The 24309-nt window shown below is 33.4% G+C and overlaps 1 protein-coding gene across 2 annotated transcripts in view; it reads left to right on the forward strand.

Annotated features, from left to right (window-relative positions):
* The window catches only part of LOC140438275 (UPF0764 protein C16orf89 homolog), a 34027-nt gene extending 14853 nt beyond the window's left edge, over positions 1-19174 (forward strand). For both annotated transcript variants that reach the window (XM_072527968.1, XM_072527969.1), the window contains exons 2-5: positions 3239-3376; positions 8284-8557; positions 13600-13760; positions 18821-19174. In XM_072527968.1, the coding sequence (XP_072384069.1) occupies positions 3239-3376; positions 8284-8557; positions 13600-13760; positions 18821-19047 (800 nt within the window). In that variant the 3' untranslated portion in view covers positions 19048-19174. The remainder of the gene's footprint in view (positions 1-3238; positions 3377-8283; positions 8558-13599; positions 13761-18820) is intronic.
* The last annotated feature ends 5135 nt before the right edge of the window (positions 19175-24309 follow it).

The raw sequence follows: 24309 nt of genomic DNA on the forward strand, positions 1-24309 counted from the left end.
AGGGGATTTGTTCAATCAGTATTTTTACTAGGTATACATGAGTGCAACCACTAAATATACGGGTAAAAACACTTTAAATCTAGTTAAATTAATTTGAAGTTACATTGTTGCAAATATTCTACGATGTTTAAGTTTTAGACGAAATTTACTTCATGGCAACGAAAGACTTTTAAACTGGGGTTGCTGGCCGCCCTGAGACAAGTGTCTACGAAGACCTATAGAGGGCAACTACAGTAAATCTATGGCTCTAAGTAACTGATGATTATTTTAATCAGTTAATATTTCCTCCCACAATGACCATCGAGCCAATTTATTGTATTTTGTGTTTCGAACTGGAGCATTCATAGAGTACATTCAACCAACTTACACCTCTAAACGATTAACGGAATTCGCAGAAAATCTTTCGTTGTAGTAAAAGGCACGGTAAACTGCACTGGTGTTCACCATAATGTTTAACACTTTGCTAAATTTTAGATATAAAATAAATATATGTGTCATTAACCCGTTGTTTATATTTTTGCATATTTTGTTACATTTTTTTAATAAATAGTACTCTTGCATAATGTTATTTAACTTAAATTTCTTTTACCTACTTGTTTAATAATTTTTTTCTTAAACAAATACTACCATGCTAAGGATAATTTATATTCAAAGTAGACATACAAAGTACTAAAATATCACTTTTAATTTTTGTTAAAAAATACTTCGGAGTAAACTAGAATATTTTGTCAATTTAAATAGTGGTGATTAGATTGACCATATGTCTGTTATAGTATACCGTTTTTGAGACGTCTGCGATTACGGGTTAAAGTTAGGGATTTGGTAAATATATTTACCTTTTTATTTTCAAATGAAAATACTTGTACTAAAAACAAACTAATTGTGGGAAACATTTTAATTTGTTTATGTAGGGTCTCCAGCCATTTCTAAACTTTTTATCAAACATAATTAAATAACAATCGGCATTACTAATGATCACTAGGCTAATTTGCTTAATGTGTTTAGGATCTTTGTAAGCGGTTATATTGTATTTTACCTCTCAAGCACAATGGTTAGAAAGTTTCTGTCATATTTATCTAAACTCAGTATATTGTGATTCAAACGTGAAGTTTCAGGTGACCATCACGCCTAGACGTAAGTTGGATATTGATGAATTAATTGCAAATGTGCATAAATACTTTACCATGGAAAGGGACAATGGTGCACCTTTAAAATCATTATTATGTATAAATCAACGCGTTTGTTGCGCACTCGGGATAAGTGAATGTAAGCTAAAAACTGTAATAAAGACTGTCAGAGATTCTCAAGAAGATGTTACTGTGACTGAGTATCACGAAGACAAGAAAACAACTCGTAAACATTCTAGGAGCATTGACTTACCTGATGGAGAAAAATTTGAAATTCGCAATATTTTGTATCGAATGCGTGAAAACAATCAACATGTCAGTTTAAATACTTTACTGGCCAAAATAAGAGAAAGACAAGTTTCTGAAATTAAGAGGACTAGCCTTTGGACAGTATTGAGAGATTTAGGATTTAAATTCAAAAAAGAAAATCATAGGTTACTTTTATGCGAAAGGAGTAGTGTGGTTCACAAAAGAACTAAATTTTTGAGAGAATATGCTAGACTTAAATCTGAAAATGCCACATTCGTATACTTAGATGAGACATGGATATTTGCAAAGGGTGGAATTAAAAGAATTTGGTAAGACTACAGCATAAAATCAATAAAACACACAGATAGCGAAGGCAAAAGACACATCATTCTTTATGCAGAAGGGAAAGAAGGCTTTATAGAAAAAGTAGATTAGATTTTTTTCTTTAAAATCAAAATCTGCTGATTCCCATGAAAACATGAATGCAGATATGTTTGTTAAATGGCTTGAGGAAAAAATGTTACCTAGTCTGAGTGAACCATCAGTTATAGTTTTAAATAATGGACCTTACCATTCGGAGATTTTGGAGAAACAACCATGGGCCAAAACTGTAAATAAATGTGAAAAATTAATGGAAGAGTGGTGGATCCGGGAAAATAAAATTAGTGAAATTAATACAGTGATTACAGATTTACATAATGATACCCGTAGTGAATTTAATGACGATGATGATGATTTATAAATGTAAATAATCAGTAAGTACACTATTATAATGTTATTTACAAAAAAATTGTACAGCAGGTTAACCATTATATTTATACATCCATTATTAGTCAAATAAACAATATTATTTAAAAGTCCATTTGAATGTTTGCTTCTCATTTTATACAAATTAACTCTAACTAATAATAGAGGAAAAAATATTCTAAACAAAATAAGCAATTAAAAAGATTATGGAGAACTTCAGTGCAGTTTACCATGCCTTTTACTACAACGAAAAGTTTTCTGCGAATTCCATTAATCGTTTAGAGGTATAAGTTGGTTGAATGTACTATATTTAAAATAATGTTTTATAGTTAGTCTGTACTTATTTATTAAAAAATATTTAAAGTAATATTACATTATTCATTAAAAATATATTCTTTAAATCAAAAACTTTTGTTTTTTTCTTTTCTTTTCTAAATATAAACTACGATTTCCAATATTAGTAGCATGCGTACCTGCAGTAGTTTGTGACCTTAAGGTAGTTAAAAGTATAGTAACCCCCTTTTTTACCTGTATGTACCTGTCGGTGTGACGTCAGAGCGCCCGATCGGCTGGCTCCTGAAAGTTCAAAGGTCAAAGTATTCTTAAGTGGCTTCCCTTCTACTGGTAAAATCTATTTTTGATACTTTTTACATTACTGCGATGATAGATTAAAATTTATGAAATATATATTGTCAATATCAAAATCTATTTTTTTTTCTTATAGTCGGATATAGACTATAGTAGAAAACTATGCTTTTAATACCCATTTATTTATTCTTTTTATTTAATTCATTTTTCATCATATTTATTCAATGACAATAACTTTGGCGGCATATACTAGAATATTTATTTTTAATGAAAATTTTTAAGTTTTATCATTCATTCATACTGTCATTCATCATTTTCTTATTCCGTTTTGCAGTTTTTTAGAATTCTTGTTTTCCCCGTTCTTTTAGGCTAAAAAGAAAAGATCAAGACTTGGTGAAAAATTTTAAATTAATATGTGACGGTTGCTATTGCGTAAAAAGTTTTCCTGTTTTCTTTTTTTATAATTATCCAAGGTTTTTTTTTAATTAAGGATTAAACATTGATTTAACACATACTTTTGATTTTAGCTCAATTACAAATGATACTGGAACTACAGCTTAAATTAGACGACATTAATGATGTAAAGTATTTGATACAAAAATGTCAAAATATATTAAACAAGGCGAAATCTTTTTTACCGCTGAATCCTCCATATATGATTGTATGTAAGTCTTTGATTTAATTACCAGAAAATTACCAGAATTTGTTTAATTGTTTAGTATGTTTATTCGTATATTTTATTATATAGCTTTAGTAAGGACTTAAGCAAGTAATACAACGAATGTAAAACAACTCAGATAGACACTATCAACATTATTTCTTTAAAGCATATTTATGATATTTTAAAAGAAAATAGGAAATATAAAATATTTCAAAACGATCAGGAATAAAATTGGTATCAAAACAATGAACATCATAAAAGAGAGTTTGCATAGTTATTGTAACCAAAATATAACATGAATATGACTAATAACCCATAATCAATTTTTCATTTATCATTCATCTAAAACAGCCTTACTAGTACGTAAATACGAAGCGCAAGGAAATTTTTTGTTATAAAACTAGTAGTGAAATAGTTTAATACAAAATTTAAAAAGGAAAAGTTGAAACACTCATTTGGAAAATCGGACTTAAAGTCAAAAAGTTAAGAGAAATAGACTTCTGTAATGTGCACTCATGTGTACGTAGTGCTATCCACAAAGTATGTTTTTCTCAAGCCTATCTATAGAAGTTTTTACTTGAAATGTAAAACGAGCAAATATACATACAGTATTGCCACAACGCCTGGCTTCATCTAGGTCTTCCGCTCTTTCCTTTCATGGAATTTCCATTTTAAAATTCGTTTTTGCAGCCGCTTCTTAGTCATTCTCTGTACATGACCAAACAAGACCAATTATTTTGTTTTAACATCCTCTGCTAATGTATATTTTGCACTCATGATTTCTCTTATAAGGTTACTTTTTCTCGCCTTGACTTTCCAGCTGAACGTCGTCAGAAATCCATTACGTTTATGTTAAGCATTTTCTCTATTGTATTCTTTATTTGCCATACTTCTGAGCCATACGTAACTATGTTTTGAATTATGTGTTTGGTCACATAGAATACTATTTAGTTGTGAGATAGCTCTCCTACCCTATCCATTCCTGTGACTTATAGCTTTGTCTAATGTGCCGTTGTTTGTAATTTGCAAACCTAGGTAATTATAATTCTTAATTGTTTAATTCGCTGTCCATCTTCTAGCTGTATAAGACGTATTCTTGTATAAGTTTTCGTCTCATATACTCTAGATCTAGATCATCATATTCTTTTGCCAACACTAATTAATCATCCTCATAACACAGAGTGTAAAGTTCGCTGTTATTAAGAGGGATTCCAATTCCACGACAGTTCTTCTTCCATATTCTTAACATCTTCTCTAGGCATTTTTTGAAAAGTGTGGCGGAAGAGGCAGCAGCCTTACTTAAAGCAGCACCATCTTTCGCTATCATCATTATTATTTACACGCTAACCTTTTTTGGCTCTATTATGAAGAGATGTGATTTCTTATCTACGCCTTGTAGATTTCTCAAATTAAAAAATGTCGTAGTTTTCATTAATAAATTCATTAATTTTGTCCAATTCTTCAATTGTTAAGTGATCACCATTATTGATTTGTTGTTTCAAAAGCCTAGCGTCGACCGGGTAACTTGAAGCTGGATTCTTTTTTAAAAATTTTTCGCACTTGATTATTATTTCTATTGGTATATAGAGTTTATATATCCATTTGTTGTTCTTTCTTCAATTTAAAAGGCTTTTTAGACACATTAGCAAGCCTTACTGGAATCATCTCATCTACATTAACGAGGCATCTGGCTATCATAATTCCGTCATTAACGGGTTCCTCGCTTTCTACAACGCCGAAATGTAGACCTTCAGGTTTTTGACTCAGGGTGCGTTCATAACCGAGACCATCGCATGGTATCCTCGCCTAGATCATAGCACTGGCAGTGAAGTAAAGGCTCGCATTTAAAATAATGCGTTTATTTTACCTGGCGATCGATACGATGGTCGGAGCGAGGCTCGGTGGTCGGCGTCTCGTAGTGCCGATCGTAGAGTACTAGGATCGAGGGTCGAAAAAATACTAAGCTGGAATACTATGAATCAAGTCTATGGTCCAATACCTGGCTCGAGGCTGGGCGCTGCGCTTTGACGGTGAACTTTGGCATTTTTAAAACAATGCATATATTTTACGTGGCGATGATAATATGATACCATCCTACGGTCCGAGCGAGGGACGACGCCTCGTTATGAGCGCACACTCAGTCTCGCTAGGACAATACTTTCAGAATTTTGAGGAGTTTTTGTATCCTCGCTCACTATAACTCTTACTTGAGTTATCGATTCTTTCAAATTTAGGACTTCTTCATTTTCAATAAACAAAATTTTATTTTGAATATTTATGATAAATTTGTTCTGCATAATATCCATCCCAAGAACGTATTTATTTTTAATATCAGCTACAAAAAATGGATGTTTTATCAAGGTGCTACCAATCTGTTTGGTTGCCGTCATTTATTCATGAATTGAAATAGTGTGACCCGAAGCTGTTTCAAGAACTAAGTTTGTTCCAGTTATCTATAGTTTTCCATTCAGAAATCTAGTTCGAATAAAAGATGCACAGGTATCAATAATAAAGGTATATTTTTTATTATCTACCTACTCAAGTAATAAATTCTGTTCATTTTTATTTAAAATTCGCACTTTAAATAGTGTCGCCTTTTATTCGTTTCTCTGGCTATTGTTTGGATATCTGTGGTCAGTTGTGCAAGATCAATTTCTTAGAAACCTATCTCTACTAATATTTTAGTAAGACTATGTGACGGGCTTCTGGATGTCTATCTAGGCCATCTTCTGTCCTCAGTCTTTGATTATTATTTTCTTGCTTGTTTTTAATGATAAAATAGGTTGTTGGTTATCTGCGGTTGTGACTTCTTCATTTTCTCGAAATATTATTTCTTTTAATTTTGAGCAAGATGCGGAAATGCTTTTCGCCGCTTCATATTCCAATCCATTTAGCATTTGGAGATGCTGTAATCGAAGAGTTTGTTACATTTCAACATGCTGTGGTCCATCTACGAATGCCTGTATACCAATTTGTTTCAGAAAATATTAAGGTACCTAAAGGTACACCAAATGCAATAATCTTTTAATATCGACTTCATATTCTTGCAGGCTTTCATTATGCTTTTGATATCGATCTTTCAGTTAACTTTGAAAAAACATGCTTTAGATGCAGCTGGCCATATATTGACTCTATAGGTTGAACGAGTTATATATAACTGGGTGCATCCTGGGAAAGAAATTGCAAGATGGTTGCTGCCTGTCTTTGAAGCGACAATACCAAGGAAACTGCTATTTCCTTCGCAATCCAGCAATTTGCCCTAGCTGCAGCTTCGAAGTGAAAACCATAAGTTTCCCATGCTGTTTAACCATCGAATGTATGTGGTTGTAAATTTTGCTAGTTTTAATTGTGTCTGGTTCATCTATGGAAATTGATGAAGCTGTTTGTTCTGATTGGACTGAAAAAATATTAGACAAAGAAGATTGGGTATTAATTTTTATTTCTAACTCAACTATTTGGCTTTCTAAATTAGATTTTAAGTCGTTTTGCTGTTGTTCTATTTTATTTTCTTATACAGTTTGAATATTCTTCTGTTTTTCTTCTAATTTATCTATTCTACCAGGAATTTAACTTCCTCTAACTGAAAATTTTCGTGAATTTGAGAGACCATTAATGAGTTCTACGTCTACTTTTTTACGTCTTTTCTTACCTACGCTTCTTTTCCTGCGGGGGTCCTGACGTATCCATTTATCTATCCAATTTTAGTACTTGAATTTTATATTAACTATAAACAATAAACTTAATTCTGTTTTATCCCACCGCTATCATCAATATTGTTCTGAAGCTATTTACTTGTGGCATCTTAAAATAATTACTATTTTAATGGAAATATGCCACAATTAAAGTTTAAAATAAGTTTATTGACATTTTAATTTCCACTTCGGAAATCGTTCTCAAAATACAAAATACGGTTTGCACCAGTTCAGTTAAACTTTTTTACTTACTCATGTTTATTGTTGACTTCTAAGCATGTCACCATATCCTAATACCAAAAAATCTTAATTCATTCTTTTTCAAACGATCCTATGTGATTTTCAATAAACACCAACAAAGTTTAATATATTTCCAGAAAACCGATAAGCTGACAACAATATAAGTACACCATAAGATCGGTCATATTAAAAATTCTCACAAACATTCAAATACAGTGCAAGTTTCGCAATAATCCTGCTAATCATTAAACATAACAATTACCTCATATTGCAAAGATATGGATCAGATGGCGTTAAATCCGGTAAATGGGGCTTGTTCTTATTGTTCTTTCCAAATTGATCACGGAGCAAATTAACTGTTGCCAAGGAGCTATTACACGCCTGGCTCACTCGGCGCTCCTGTTGAAATAATTGACTACCTCTACTTCCTTTTCAGATGATTTATACTTCTAATACGTCTTCAACTCTAATCACAGAATCTTCACTTGATCCACTGCTGCCCGGGATAACGAATTAGTGATAACTCTATTCCGTTTTCATATTTTTTTAAGTAAAACAATTTTTTTATTGATTGTGTAAAAACTGCTGACCCTCATAGTGGTTTTTGTTTGTTTATTTCTGGTCCATTATTGTCTTAAGAAAAGCTAGAGAATGTCGAGCTGCGTATGTCGAAAAAATGCTAATGACACACACACAAGTGTCGCCTGATAGTGGGCGTTGAGCGATAGTCATTAATTATTTGAGTATATTTTTCGTTCAGTTACATCTTCTTGAGAATGTTCATAAATCTTCCACAAAAGATATTCCATCTGTAAAGTTCTTCGTAAGGATTTCTGCAAATTCATCTCTATCTAAATATATATATATATATATATATATATATATATATATATATATATATATATATATATATATATATATATAAATAATATTAATATATGTCATATCTAAAAATTAAAATTTAATGGTACTCCTTCAGTTGAAACCAAACTGTTAGATTCCCATAAATGGTTTCGCACGCTGATTAAAAATGTTACTTTTGGTGAAATAACCAACTTGGGACAATATCTGGACTGGTCCCCTGAAAGAATTTTGAAAAATAAGAGAGCAATTTATAAAGGAGTAGAAACAAACTTTTGTTTGAGAGAAATTTTGGAACTTACAACCGGTAATACTTGTTATGTGAGTAGCATATGCAAAGATATGATGATGAACACTTCACGAATGGACACTGGATATTTATTGACACACAGGTTAGTTTAATTTTGTGTTTATTTAATTTAATAAATAAAACCTTTAATTTATTGTTTAAAGAATAAACTGATAAACTGTAATCTGCAGGTTGCGATTGCTTCGCTATATATATATATATATATATATATATATATATATATATATATATATATATATATATATATATAGATGAAGTAGCCACCTTCTTTGTCTTTTTATCCACCTTTTCACCGAAAAACCCACCACTCTGCGAGTGATCCTTAATTTATATTGGATTAACGGTCGTACTTCTTTTCTCGATATATATATATATATATATATATATATATATATATATAAACTAATATTGATTGTTTTTTAATATTTAGGGTTTCGAAAAATGCAGTAAGACAAGATGGTAATATTAAAGAGAGTCTAATATACTAACTTGATTATTTTTTGTTTCTAGCATTAGCAGAAATGAATAAATTTCAGTTAGATGTTGTATATCTGATTTTGTGTTAATCACTTATCAGTTGTTGCAATGTGAGTCATTTCCATTTATATGGATTTGTCTATACAAGAAGTCAGAAGGGCTATTAAGAACATTAAAAACAAGAAATTGGCTGGACCTGGAAGAGTAGAGCAGGAACTGATTAAATATTTATTTGAAAAGTTATTTTGCATAATACATCAAATATTTCAAAAAGCCATCAAAGGTGAAGAACTACCTGAAGAGTGAACAAATGCTTATACTACATCAATATTTAAAAAAGAAGACTGAAGGAAATGTGAAAATTACAGAGAAATTAGCATAATCAGTGGATCGGTTGTATGAAAAAGTTGTTAAAACTAGAATAAGATATCAGTGGCAAAATTATCGAAGATCAACCAGGGTTTACTGCAGGACACTCCTGTATTGACCAAGTGTACACGATCCAATAAGTAATCAAAAAGAAAATTAACAAAAAACAAGACAATCTACTGCGCATTTACAGATTTGAAAAAAAACATATGATTTAGTGCCGATAGACAAGTTCTAGAATGCTATGGAGAATAACGCTATATTGTAACAGTTGATAACAGCAGTGAAAAACTGTATAAAAGTAACACAGTAAGAGTAAACAAATTTAATTCAAACAATAAATACAAACGCTCAATTTAACACTATAGAATATATCTACAAATATATTTTCGATATCACGTGATAAACGCATCAAAACTAATCTATACCGATCTATGTTCATATAAATATAATATATGCTGATAATTCTCCATAAAAAACGTAGTCTACTAGACTGATCATTGTACATAATTTTCTACTAACATAAGAAAAATAAAACAAAAATTAAGGTTAATTTACCATAACTAAATCTGTGAATGTAAAAAGACATATGCCAGTTATTCTATGGGTAAATATTACTTCACCCCTCTTGTTAACCACTGACGGCCGTTAGAGAAATAGCCACCAGGATACAAAAAAGTATCAATACGACGATGGTTTGCTGTCGGGCATGAGCTTTTGTCTGTACGGAGCTGTTTTACCACGACAGCGTCAATTGCAGACTGTTGGTTTAAAGTACATGGAAGGTCCATTACGATGCGAACTATTTATCACCGAATCAGAAGCTTTAGACTTACTTCATATCGTTCTAGTTCGCCCTACCTCTCACTCATACACACGGAACAGATCGACTGGGTTGATGCGGAGGCTAAACTGGGACCTTGAACGAATATTCTATTGTCTTTAGTGATGAATCCAGATTCTGTTTGGACATAGATAATGATCGTGCAGGAGTGAGATGGCGACGTGATGAAAAATAAGATCCTCAATTTTCTTTGAAAAGACCTGGGCATTACACTGTTGGAATTATGGTATGGAGGGCTACTATTGTCTGTGGAAGCAGGTCACATTTGATATTTATCAGAGGTAACATGACGGTCGTGCATTACATCCAGAATGTGGTGGATCCACATGTTCTGCTTTATATAGGATTCTCCCCAATCTACTTTCCCAACAATTACGATTGTTACTTTTAAAGAAGACAAGCAAGTCAATTGTTTAGCTTGACCCCCTAAATCTTCCGATTTCTCACCCATTGAATACATCTGGGAAAAAAGATTACTCCGTGTACATCATCCTACACCGACTCTAGCGGCACTTAGGCACAAGGTACAAGTAGTCTGGAATAAGATACCTCAAGAGAAAAGCGATCATCTTTTTTGAGTAATGAGTAAAAGAGTATATTTGAATGTAGAAGATATCGTGGAAGTCCAACATATTATTAATGTTTTACATTTTTCCAACAGTTGGATTTTTCTGAAATTTTGATCAATTCACAGATTTACAGTGTTTTTGGTGCCAAAGTGTTTAGAGCTGATTTAAGGTCTATTCGGGGTGCTGATTCCGAATAGGGCTTTAATTTTGCCTATTAGCTCTAGTTTTCAAGATAACGTAGGTCATGCCAGCTTTTATGCATTAAAATACGAATATGTTGATATGGATATACTAAATTGAAATAAAAATCACACAGCAACACAAAACAACAGATATACAGTTTTGAGAAAAAAACTAACAAAATAAAAAAAAAATACTTGACGTAACGAAAGCTTCGTTTGAGTGATTTCCTGGAATGAACTTTTAAACAGTCTCTCTTCAAACTCCAGCAAAAATCTGCTATCATATGGGTGTCCCATCTTCCTTGGTAGCGGTCCTACATGGTTTTTATGTCTTGGTGAAATCTCTCACCTTGCTCCTCACTTATGTCACCTAAGTTTTCAGGTGGCTGTGAAGATAGTAGTAGACTTGATGCTCATATTACATCCAAGTGATTTGAAGTTATTAAGCAAACGGTTTACCAGCTCAGCGTAGTTTTCACTTTTGTGATTTCCCAGAAAATTTTTTATAATGTCCACAAATGAAACTCAAGCTTTTTTCTCTACCTAATTCATTGGCCCCACAAAAGCCGGATCCTTTGTAAGAAGTCTGATCTGTGGTCCATTAAAGATTCCAGCTTTAAGTTTTTCTGTACTTATCTGGGACAGCTACCTTCCTACGTAGACGAAGCATGGTCCATTAGTCAAGTGCCTTAACGAGTTGCTTCATTAGACCTAGCTTAATATGGAGGGGTGGTAAGAATATTTTCTCTGGTTCGACTAAAGACTGGACAATAATGTTCTTTTGCCCAATTACCAAGTTTTTTCTCTTAGGCTACTCTTTTTTAATCCAGTGTTTTTTTCGGTCCCTACTATCGCAGAGGCACAAGAAACAAGAATACTTTGTGTAGCCGCTTTGCTGCCCAAGAAGAAAATTTACCATTGTCAAGTCTACACAAATCACACAGCGATGTTCCTGGTATTTTATCTTCTGTAAAACTAAAGCTATTGTAGCATATTTTTCTTGTATCACAATTGAATGAGCAATTGATATTGAGCCAAACTTGTTTCCATTGTAAAGCAGAACACATTTCAAACTACGCTTGGAGCTATCAATAAACAAACGACATTTATTTGCATCGTAGTGTGGAAGTCCCATTTTTCCAAGAGCCCCTTAACGTCCAAACAGAAAGCAAGGTTTTCTTCTTGGTTAAGGAACGGTAGCAGTTCCTTTTCCCTTGTTCTATAAAAAGTAGTTTTGGTGCCTTGTTCCAGTAAATTTTTATCATTTAATCTTGAAGCCAGAAGTTCCGACGCTTCCTTCGGAAGGCTAAATCCCTAACGAGGTCGCTTAGTTCTTCTTGACTAAATAGTTGTGGGTTTGCTGTTACTTCATCGTAATCACTATCACTGTCTTGATTGAAGTCAGAAATGTGTTCAAAAATGTCACCATCCTCACAAATGTCAGGTAACTTTTGGAATACTGGGATCGGTAATTGCTCTGTGGGGTTCTGTGCGACTGGCTAAAGGTAAATCAGGATATGACCACTTTTGGCGATTGTTTCTATTGATCCCTGAAACATTGACCACACAAGAATAAGTCATCAACGTGGTTTGAAGGATCTCTTCATACCATTGGCACTTCAAACTTAATACTTTTTCTTTTTCCTGTGGTCCACTGCCATAAGTGTTCTGTGAATGTTTTACATACAATATGAGGTGCCCATATTTTATCTTGATCACCAAGCCGAACACCAAAATATCCAAGATATGCACGTTTCACAAAGTCAGTAATACTTTTCCAATTTTCTTGTAATGTATACTCCTCACAATTGATACAACACTCTGAACAAATCACAAAAATTGGTAATTATGTATATTTGTTATGAATATCTAAACAAAACCACCGAACAACCAAAACTGACTACAACAAAGGCAACAGGCAACAATATTAGCAGTAAATATGAATGAGTATGCCATCTAGCGGATACTTATTGAAATAATTTTACTAACTGGGTTTAGCTATCGACAGATAGCAGCACTAATAATGATTTTGAAGTACTATATTTTATTAGGTGGGGGCTAAATGGGTTTAAAAGTGGTAAATGTTTCATTTTAAAAGTTTAAAATACTTTCAAAAAATTACTTATGTCAAGTGGTAAATGTATCGTTTTAAAAGTTTAAAAATACTTTCCAAGCTATTTTATTTCCTTATAAAATAGTAATGTAACGACGTTAAAGTATTATTTCTTGCATAAATAAGACATAATACCGTGAGAACAACAAATATATTGAGGAACAAGTTTAATTAACAATGTATATTTCTTTGAATAGCATATTCTTCATTATCTCAAATATTAAAATTACTAATTTCGGAATGTGCCATAACCATAAAACTAGAGCTGATACAAAAAAAAACGGAATCCATATTTCGATCTATCACCCCTAATATAGTAAAAATCAGCTTAAAGATTCACGGCACCAAAACAATTTTTTTTCTGTAGGCCTGTGACTTACCTAACCCTATGAAACATGTCTACAAATATTACTGGATGTTCTTTTTTCTATGTCACTTAAATAATATGTTTAATGCACTGATTTATTCAATTTATCTAGTAGATTAACCTTAAATTGACCATTGCAAACAAACTAACAATTGGTTTATAAAGTTTTTTTATTTTATTTTATATTACATATAACCTTGTAGGCTTCTATATATGCAAATAAAAAGACTGGAAGGCTGTATAGTCCCTGAAGATCCGGTACCAATAAAGGAATATACCAGATTATTTTGTTCATATATTCTGAAGGAGGCCAAAACCAATGAATATTTTAAATTTCCTTATCATGATATATTTATGGAGCAAGGTAAGAATTCTGGAATCATTACAATAATATTGAATTATCATTTAAAGATCTTGTTTGCTTATATAACTTATTGTGGCTAGAAAGTGTATGTGTCAAATTTTTAGTTGTTTTTAAAAAACTTTTGCAAGTACTTGGAGAATATTGTTTCTCGGCGTAAAACGTTTACCTTGGGCGTTCTCAGTAGTATTTATAGGTATGTAAGCGGTGTAGTACAACTACAATTGTCGCCCCTATCCAATTTTACATGCGCCATGCATTTTTTCCCGAAGATGTCTGTTCTAAATCGGCCTTACTGCAGCGAGTTGAGTTATTGTACATCTTCCATTTATTCATGATAACGATGGTACCGTAAATTTTGGATGTCACTTGGTAGTCTTCAAAAAAAATGTATGCCTATGATCTAGTGTCGTGCAGTTCCTAGTTATATTGTTGACCCTTTCGGGTTTCCTGCTACAGAGGATGTAGCTTAGGTCTCCATGAAACAGCCCCATTGTATGCAGGTATCTCTTGACTGACGCATGTCCAGGAAGAAAGCCTGATATGATTCGGAGCTAATCTATGTTCGTTTCAGCAGTTGTTTAGTTTTTTTATCGGATGGTCGTTTAATGTAAATTTTGCTATATGTTTATGCGGGTATACTTTTTCAGTAAAAGTTATGTTGTGATTGAATTCAGACTTTTTTTGGTCGCGCAAAGTTCAATCAGATCTTTCAGATGTTAGTGCTCATATGTGTGTACCCAGATGTCCTAGCTCTTATACCAGTGTGGTACTGTTATGTTCCGACAGTCTCTCTTGTAGTTTTCGGTGGAATACCCCACCAGTTTACGAGTCCAACTAGTCCAACTTATGGCTCCTAACAGCATCATAGGTATTTGACTATCTGTGCATGCTTAAGTTCGAAAGTACTCATGTTAATTTATCTGGCACAATTCAAGCTTTTATAAATCTCTGCCTAGTACCTAAAGGGTACTTTCGGCCTGTATCTGGGTACCCTATGCTCAGAAGTACGATATGCCCAATTACATTTTATGATATTACTATGTCCGATTGACTATCTGTGTCTGCTTGAGTTCGAAAGTCCTCATATTAATTTATCTGGCACAATGAAAAATTTTACAAACCTCTACCTAGTACCCTTAAGGGTACTTTAGGCCTATATCTGGGTACCCTATGCTCAGAAGTACGGTATGCTTAATTAAATTTATGATATAACCATGTGTAAAGAATAAGGATGTGCAGGGAGGTCCAGTAAGGCCTCTATAGTTACGGTTACAAATTCCTGGAAACCTGGATTTCAGAAAATAATGATCAAACAACAGAAATAAAGACCAGGATAGAAATAGCAATAAATGCGTTTGTAAAAATAAAAACAAGTATCTTCAATAAATATCTTAGATTAGAACTGGGAGTAAGAGCTCTGAGATGTTACGTGTTTTCGATACTGCATGTGGACTTAAAGGCTGGACACTGAAGGAAGAACACATATATAAGCTTCAGTCATTTCAAATGTGGTGTTACAGAAGGATGCTTAGAATAGCATCGACACGGAAGTATTGCAAGAAATGGGTAAATAATACGAAATAATAAATACAATACAAAAAGAAAGTTACAATATCTGGGACATATAATGAGGGGACAGCGATATGAAATGCTAAGATTGATAATACAGGGAAAGATAAGAGGAGGAAGGAATATAGAAAAGTGTCAGGGTTGAAAAATGTAAGTGAATTTAAGGGTTTAGATGCAGTTCAATAGAGCTCTGCAGAGCAGCGGTAGATAAAGATAAGATAGTGATTATGATATCAAAGCTCCGACTGAGAGACGGCACTCAAAGAAGAAGCTACGGTTAGTGTATCCCTCAGTGTCTCTTGATTTTCCAGGCAAACAAGTCATTGGTCTTGTTTAGTTTAAGGATCACACTTTAATTGTGCACCTTTGGCCACTTCCACTATACCACCGATGAATATTGTATTGTTAGTTTTAACACCATGTCATATATCCAATATAATATGTTTAGTTTTAGATTTCTCATTTTTCTATGAGTGCGTCTGGCTACCGTTATATAGTCTCCACTCTCTTGGTATTTCGTTTTATCTACTGATTCCAAGTAAGCGTCGAGTCTAATATTACCCAAAAGTATGTTACATCACTGACCAGATTTAGCTGATTTGTATTATTCAGACTTGGAAGACCTAATCCTTCTAAATTTCTGCTAGTATATATCATGATTTTGTACTTTTGAGGCTTATTTTAAGCCCTAAATATTGGTATTCCTGGTACTCCAGTGTGTAACCACAGTAAGAACCTGTTGAATAATATATTTGGCTATGGCATTAAATTTCCTCTGGGCTAAGATGGTTAGGTGATATACTAGCCAAGAATATCATGTTTGTCTTTGGTAAGACTAACTATAACCCATCCATGACCAGATTCCACAAGAGAGACGATAAGACTCCTCCTTGTGGACAGTCTCTGGTTTATCCTGCTGACGCTGTATCCATCAATAACGTTGCGTATATCAGATCGCATCTGCAGCTTGTTTCGTCTATTCCTTTTAGCAGAATCGTCATTGTAATTACTTCATAGAAGGTATTGTCGAATGCCTTCCCTTATATCGACAAATGCACTCAACATCACCTCTTAGTTTTTCAGGCCATAGTCCATCCCCGGTATGAGATAGCCTAAATCCATTTTCATAGAGAATCCTGCTCTTTTCCGTATTCCCTTCCTGTATTTTTCAACTTGTAACTAATAGACCATTCTTAATGTGCCTCGAGTCTCTAGTAGAAATTACTCATTAGTTCTTTTAGACAAATCAGACTTATTGGCCTTAGGGACTTGCCTGTCCGGTTTTTACTCTTATAAAGCTATATGCTTTTGGTATGTACCCCAGTCCTAAGCTAGCCAGTAGTATCATACATAATGTTTTGTTCAGAAGTTCATTTCATTAAGTATGTATTGGATAAATCCTGTTCGGTCCCAATGATTTATATGGTTTAAATAAGTTTAGATTTTGTTTTAATCCATTACTTTTTTTACCACCGCCAGTTTTCCATAAAACTATAAGTTGTGGTCTCCAGTCCAGTATGCTGCCACGTGTCTAGTGGTACTAGTTTTGTTTCAGAGTTAGGAAAGTGCACCGTGAAAAGTTTATTCATGGTCTCTTTATCTTTTGTAATAAAAGTATACTTATCTGGGGGTCCTTGGAGAGAACTTTAGGGAGCCTTTAAATTTCTGCAATCTCCTAGCAAAGTCTTAGGGGATTCTCTTTTTGTCCTTCTTAGTTCCTTATTATATTCAGCGAGAGCTTTGCAATAATAGATAATAATCATCCCACTAGATACTTCTTTGAAGACCGACATGACAAACTCTTAAAATTGTATGACAGCCGGGTCTAGGTCTAGCATGTACCTTATCGTCTCGTTAACCCGGCCTAAACAATATTCTAGGTCTGCTTGATATTACCTTTGACTTGAATTATTACCTGTTATTTAAAAACATATTTGCCGATAGTCTGAAGAAACGATTAAGTCAAAACGTACTCCAAAAAAATGTAATTTAAATAGAAGGTGAGAAGCCATTCAAATTACAGCAGGTGTCCGGAGAATCTAATGTGGTAAAGCTGATTAAGCTTCGAAGACTGAGATGATGGGAACGCATGGAACAGTCCGAATCAACAAGCATCATAACTCAACAATACATGGTGGGAAAAGCGACCCAACGAGCTGCCAAAATTACGCTGTATGGATCAAGTACAGAAGGATTTGTGAAAACTTTAAAGTAGAAACGGAAAAAGAAAGCTAGTAATATGAATAAATGGAGAGGATTGATTGACTTAACCGAGTCCCAACCTGGACTGTGGAGCGTAGGGTAATGAAATCATATTCTTCCACCTCTTTTATTGGTGTGTGTTGTGCCCCAGGCAGATGGAGCGAATTCGCAACACAGCCGATCAGCTCCAGTTCATTTGTCCTGAAATATCTAACTAGCTATAAATAGTTGAAATCGAAATTCATCAACGCACATTGTAAAAATATTTTAGCAGATTTCCCTCTTTGAGTACATAAATTACCTTTATATAACAGTAATTTTATTCAGTTATAAGCAAACATGTTGGTTAGGTTAAGAATGGTAAAAAGAAAATAATAATATTGACATCATGATTTTGTTTACAATAATAGAAAATGTGACTATTAAAATGGTAACAAGAAACGATAAATGTACGTAATTAACCATAAATTTAATAATAAAAAAGTTTGTAAAAGTACCTTGACATGGACAATAAATTTTACTGGCACTACGCACTACTAACTGTGATTCGGATTTGTAGCAAAAATCATTTAACTAGCGCGATGATAAAAATACAGAAAAATGTAACATGTATGGTACGAGTGATATTAACGCGCACGTTTATGAAATTTTAGCGATGGTAATTTTACAAACTGAAAGGGTGTTTTGCAGGTGCCAGCAGAAAAATTGACTGTCTTTTGACAAAGTTATAGAGAAAATAGCAATGAGTAAATGCATACAATTGCATTAGGCTAAATTTACGGATCTTAACAGTAATATTAGTAATATATCATTTGAGTAGTATTTTTGGAGTTTTCGTGTAGTAGTTTTACCTCGTTTAATGGGTACTAAATCCTTACCGTATTTAAATCGGCAGATTTACTAAAAATTTTTTACAGTGCCGTATTTTAATATGTGGTTTTACTATTATACTAATCCTTGGACAGACCTCTTATTTAATAAACCCGCAGCTCTTGTATTAAAGCTTCTTATAATAACAATAAGCTCTACCAAAACTGCCTTACTGTGCTAGAGCTGCTTCTGTAGGACTGATTGGAGCCGTGGAGGTCTCTGATGATTTTAAAGAATACGTTTCTATTACTATCGTATTATAGATTTGGTATTCTATGAATTCTATGAATACTAAGTCTATAATTTCGATTCGAAATAAGCAATACTTGATGCTTTTTAAGAGTCCTCGTTAATCGAAATTTATCTTTCTATACAATTGTTATTTTGAAATTATGTTATTTATCATAAATTTGTTTCAGTTGTTCTTTGCGGAATTGAAGGTTATTCCGAGTTTTTAAATATGCCATGGTTGGAAACAATTATAAAATGGCAAAATCCTCATGGTTGCTTTGAAAGTGTTTCAAAAGAATTTCGGAATATTCAAAAAAGGAGTAGTCATATTGTAGATTTTGGATGTTCAGATCATTCTACGGGATTGGGAGCAGCTGTGTTGGCATTGTTTTTAAAATGTTTATTTTTACAATGATTTTTATGTAACGTATAATCAAGATGTTAAAATGATTCAGTTTTATACAAACATAACTAAATAGAGATATAATTATACTAATACCATCTAATACTACGTTATCTTATATTGGATAATACTTATGTTAAAAACACACATTAAAAATAATAGTTCAACAAAACGAGTCATTCTTTGAATTCAAATACACATTCCTTTTTTCAGTATTATCATTAATAACTCCCTTAAATGCATTGTTAAAATTAATACTATTTTATTATCTCCGTTGGTATATTTTGATGCCAGTTTTTTAGCGACATGTTTACCCAATAATTCATTATAAGCAGTATTAACCCTTTAAAGCCCAATTTTTATTAAATTAGAAAAAACAGGATTTTTGTGAAATTTATTTCAGTATATTCTTAACACAATATCAGTCAAAATAAACAATGCTGATCCTGAAGTATATCCTGCAGGACGTGGTATTCTCAAGATACCAGCAGGAATATAGCGTAACGAAAAATGCAATGGGAAGTACAAACTAGGTAGCACTTCTTTCTTCCTATTCTTTCTATTGTTTTGCACGGAACGTTGCAAAACAATTTTTGTCGTGTTTGAGACAAAGTCCGACAGTGCACGATGAACATTTCCACTGTGTTCTGCTAACATTTGCTGTCATGCTGCAGTTGGCACATCTCAAAAATGTAGTTCTTTGGGGCATATGAGAAGACTTTGAATGGCGCAGTTCCAAGGGAATATGCCTTTTGAATTTACTCACTGGTTTTTCTGCTGATGGTCTTCCCCTTTTTAATTGTTCTGGGCTCCAATAAGGCCTCTAATCACAGAGAGCCGGAATTCTTTCGAGGACATACTTTTGAATTGACTTCTAAAGTTAAAACAGAATGAATGCGTTTACGACGCAAGCATCCACAAAATAAAAAAAAATATTATATGCCATATAAAATACGGTAATCTGAATCTCTTCGATAAATCCTTTCTTTTTTTTTTTTGAACGGTTCCACTTGCGTAAAGTCCGTCCGACAATAAAGATCTCTGAAAATCAATACAGTTGAAATAGTTGTCAAAGAACACTTGGTGGAGTTTATTTACTAAGACCCTTATTAGATCCTGTACGATTCGTCCTAAGTTTTTTCGGTGCAATTTTTCACTTTACCGGTATATATCTGCAACTCGCACATGAATCCGCTTGAATCTGCTCTAACCTATACTTTGTAGCCACGTTTTATAGGTTTATTGGGCATGTACTATCGGATACTGCTTTGAACTTTGAATCGTATCATAGACTCATCAATCTCTTGAAACTCATGTGGATTCAGTGCTGCAGAAAACGTTTTCGTGAGTTTGGCCAGTAGAGGTCGCACTTTGTAAAGTTTGTCAAATCCGGGATCAGTTTTTTTGGCTGCACTGTATTATTAATCAGATGTAAATTGTCTAGTAACCAAGCGAATATGTTACGTGACATAGCCGAACTGATAAAAGGGTCTCGTAATTCATCACGTGACGACCAATAATCTCTGTAACTGGGCGTTTCCTTTATACCCATTAATAAATTTATTCCGGTCAGAATGCATGTCAGGATTTATTGTCGGTCAGATAGCCAAGCGGGTTAGGCGGCCGATTTACATTCGCTTCACTGTCGAATGGTTCAGTGGATGTGGGTTCGAGCTTCAGCTTGATGTACAGAAAAATAAAAAAAAGGCTAACGCAGCAATTTAAAATTCTAGATGAATCTGCGGCTTAGACTAGAATATGGTGGTGTCTGATCGGGCTATGGTGGAGCAGTACGGCAAGAGATAAGGGCTTGCGGCTCAGTGATACTCCTCCATAGATCCCTACCGGAAGGGCGTGGCGCCTAAATACCGGTATATATATATATATATATATATATATATATATATATATATATATATATATATATATATATATATATATATATATATACCTATATATATATATATATATATATATATATATATATATATATATATATATATATATCGAAGAAAGGAGTGCGACCGTTAATCCAATATAAATAAGGATCACTCGAAGAGTGGTGGGTTTTTCGGTCAAAAGTTGGAGAAAAAAGACAAAGAAGATAGCTACTTCATCTATTTATTGAAGACGTTTCGCTCTCTAATCAAAAAGCATCATCAGTTCATCTAAAAAACACAATATGAAAAACCAAACATCCATAGATAAGTCAATATAAATGTGTTACCTCAAAAAGACATGTAGCAGTCAATGGTGTAAAATGTAAAGAAGCTTAAGATAATAGACATCAATAATTAGTTGTATAAACAATAAATTGAATCTAGATACAGTTTACAATTTGATTTAAACATAGAACAGCAAAAGACCATGTGGTTATTGTATATGTAATTTAAAAAAGTATGTAAAAAACTTATGTAAAAAATAAGTATTTGCCGAGACCTAACAAGATCCTAAGATCATACTTCCAACAGTTTAATATTAATTTAATTTTATTTTCACTTTAGGTAACATTATTGAACAGATTAAGAGTTTAATTAGTAATGTCAGTTCTCTTATCCAGAGCGTTAGGGTGTTTAAGTATTGAACACATTTCCAAAAACTGCCTTTTTACGAGATTGTGTTCGTTGCCAAGAATCTTAACTTCATTAAAGTCCACCTTGTGATTAGTGTTAATAGCGTGTTAAGCAAGAGCACAAGTATGCTTAGATAAGTTAATATCACTACGGTGTGTCGTAAGACGCCCTCGTAGTGATCTCCCTGTCTGACCGATGTAGCACGAGTTACACTCAGCACAAGGTATGTGATAACTGACGTGGACTTGTTCCAAAAGGGACAAGGGTGTTTTAGTTTTAGAAAATAAGTTTCTCACAGTCTTGGCATTCTTAACTGCAATTTTAACAGGTATATTAATATGTTTGTACAGTTTAATAAGTTTCTCAGTAACTTGAGGGAAATAAGGCAAAGAGGAGTAATGGGTAGTTGGAGTCCCAAGTACAGCACTAGACAGAACAGTGTTATTCATGGTCTTATTTGATATTATTCTAAGTTGGTTACCATTTGGTATGTCATTAAATGAGGAACTATAGCTTTGTAAATAAACGTATTTGTTAATGAGGGAAGATGGGTAGAAATTCTCAATCAATATGTTTCTGAGTAATTGGAGGAATACAGCTTAAAGCTTTAATAAGGTTTAATTTGTATTTAAAAGGATGACAAGAGTGGTAGTTGAGAAACCTATTAGAGGCCATTGGTTTCCTATACAAACTCGTGGTTAAGGTGTTGTCTCCCATTCTAATGACACGCATGTCTAAGAAGGGAATACTATTGGTGATGGGGTCCTCAGGTTTAACAGTGAACTGTAAGTGAGGATCAAGCTCATTGAACAAAGACAAGGTGGCCTGTATCTTGTCTGGAGGTAAGGCTAGTAATAGGTCGTCAACATGTCGTTTAAATTACATGTACAATAACCACATGGTCTTTTGCTGTGCTATGTTTGAATCAAATTGTAAACTGTATCTAGTTTCAATTTATTGTTTATACAACTAATTATTGCTGTCTATCATCTTAAGCTTCTTTACATTTTACACCATTGACTGCTACATGTTTTTTTGAGGTAACACATTTATATTGACTTGTCTATGGATGTTTGGTTTTTCATATTGTGCTTTTTAGATGAACTGATGATGCTTTCTGATTAGAGAGCGAAACGTCTTCAATAAATAGATGAAGTAGCCAACTTCTTTGTCTTTTTTCTCCAACTTTTGACCGAAAAACCCACCACTCTTCGAGTACATATATATATATATATATATATATATATATATATATATAAATTTATTCCAAGGTGTAAATCCATTTTCTCCTCCGTGTTTTTGAACGTAATATAGATTGATTTGAAATGCAAGTAGGTGAATTAGACCTCAGGAAATAGTTCCAAAAACACATCTGTGGGACTCTGCAGAATTTGGAATGTTTGGACCTGTAGTTTCAATCAATTGATTTGGTTGTGTTATATAACTTTCATTTTGGTCCAAAATATAGAGTTATCTCGCTTTGCTAGCCGTACTGCTAGCGGTATATCGTCTTCACTACCCGATTCCGATTCTTGATTATTTAGAGTATTGGTTGTTTCATATTGATTGTTAATTTGGTCTTTAAACACGATGTCCATATTTCCAATATCAAAGACATCCTTATTATTTCGTCGCCGAAATTCATCAATATCCAATTCATCTACCAAGTCGCTTTCAATATCAGAAACAATTGACTCCTGGTCACTTGAAATTTCATCCAATAAGGCGTCAACCTCGTTTTAGGACATATTTTCGAAATTACTGAAGCTCCACTTTTGATTTTGTATATTGGCAGAATTCATATAGGAAGTGCCCTGTGGTCGTGCCAAAATACCACATAAAAAACAGTGATCTACAAAAAAAAATTGAAATGTATTCATGCAAATAACAGTAATTTTGTAATTAATAATAATTGAATAAACAAGAAAACAATTAAAATATGTGGCTCTTTAAACACCGAACGTCCGCGTCAAATGTGTGCTTGACTAATTATGTTATCCAGTAAATGTGATTCAATCAAATCGGTTCTAAACATCGAGTTAGAATCTAGTTCTAAACTGGTTAAGAATCTGATATAGGCAACCAATTTTACACACTCATATGACTGTAAAACCTGAAGTTTAAAAGTAATGTGTAAACGTGAAGTTGACGCTGTAGGAATATTATTTAGTTCATTGTTGGTTTCATCTGTGACAGAAAAAGATGTCGCTGGTGCGGGTTCTTTATTTTGTTGATTTCTCTGGTTATCTGGTGTAGGTTCATCGTCTCTTTTTCCTGATTCTGTCGTGTTAATTTCAACATCGTTGGTCACTTTATTTGCTGGTGGAGGCCGATCTGTGACATAAGACGGTGCATAATCTAAAGGTGTAAATATATTCCTATTAAAAGGAAATATTCGCGTGCATCTAAAGCCTGCTTGGATGTTGCTGGATGTCAGTGCCATCGGAAGTGCTGTAGCTACTATGGATGGGATATTATAAATGGTCATAGTTGTCACTGGATTGCTTTGCATTCATGAATCCCAGCCCAAATTAATTGCTATTTTTAATGGCCCATATACAGAGCGATCCAACGGTTGTAACTTATGAGAGCAGTGTGGCGGGAAGGATAACACAACAATGCCGTTCTCAGAGAAATAGTCCAGTGCCTGAATAGAAATATGAGATGCGTGATTATCTAGTAGCAGCAGGATTTTGTGATC

The sequence above is a fragment of the Diabrotica undecimpunctata genome, chromosome 4, assembly GCF_040954645.1.
Source record: "Diabrotica undecimpunctata isolate CICGRU chromosome 4, icDiaUnde3, whole genome shotgun sequence".
Lineage (NCBI taxonomy): Eukaryota > Metazoa > Arthropoda > Insecta > Coleoptera > Chrysomelidae > Diabrotica > Diabrotica undecimpunctata.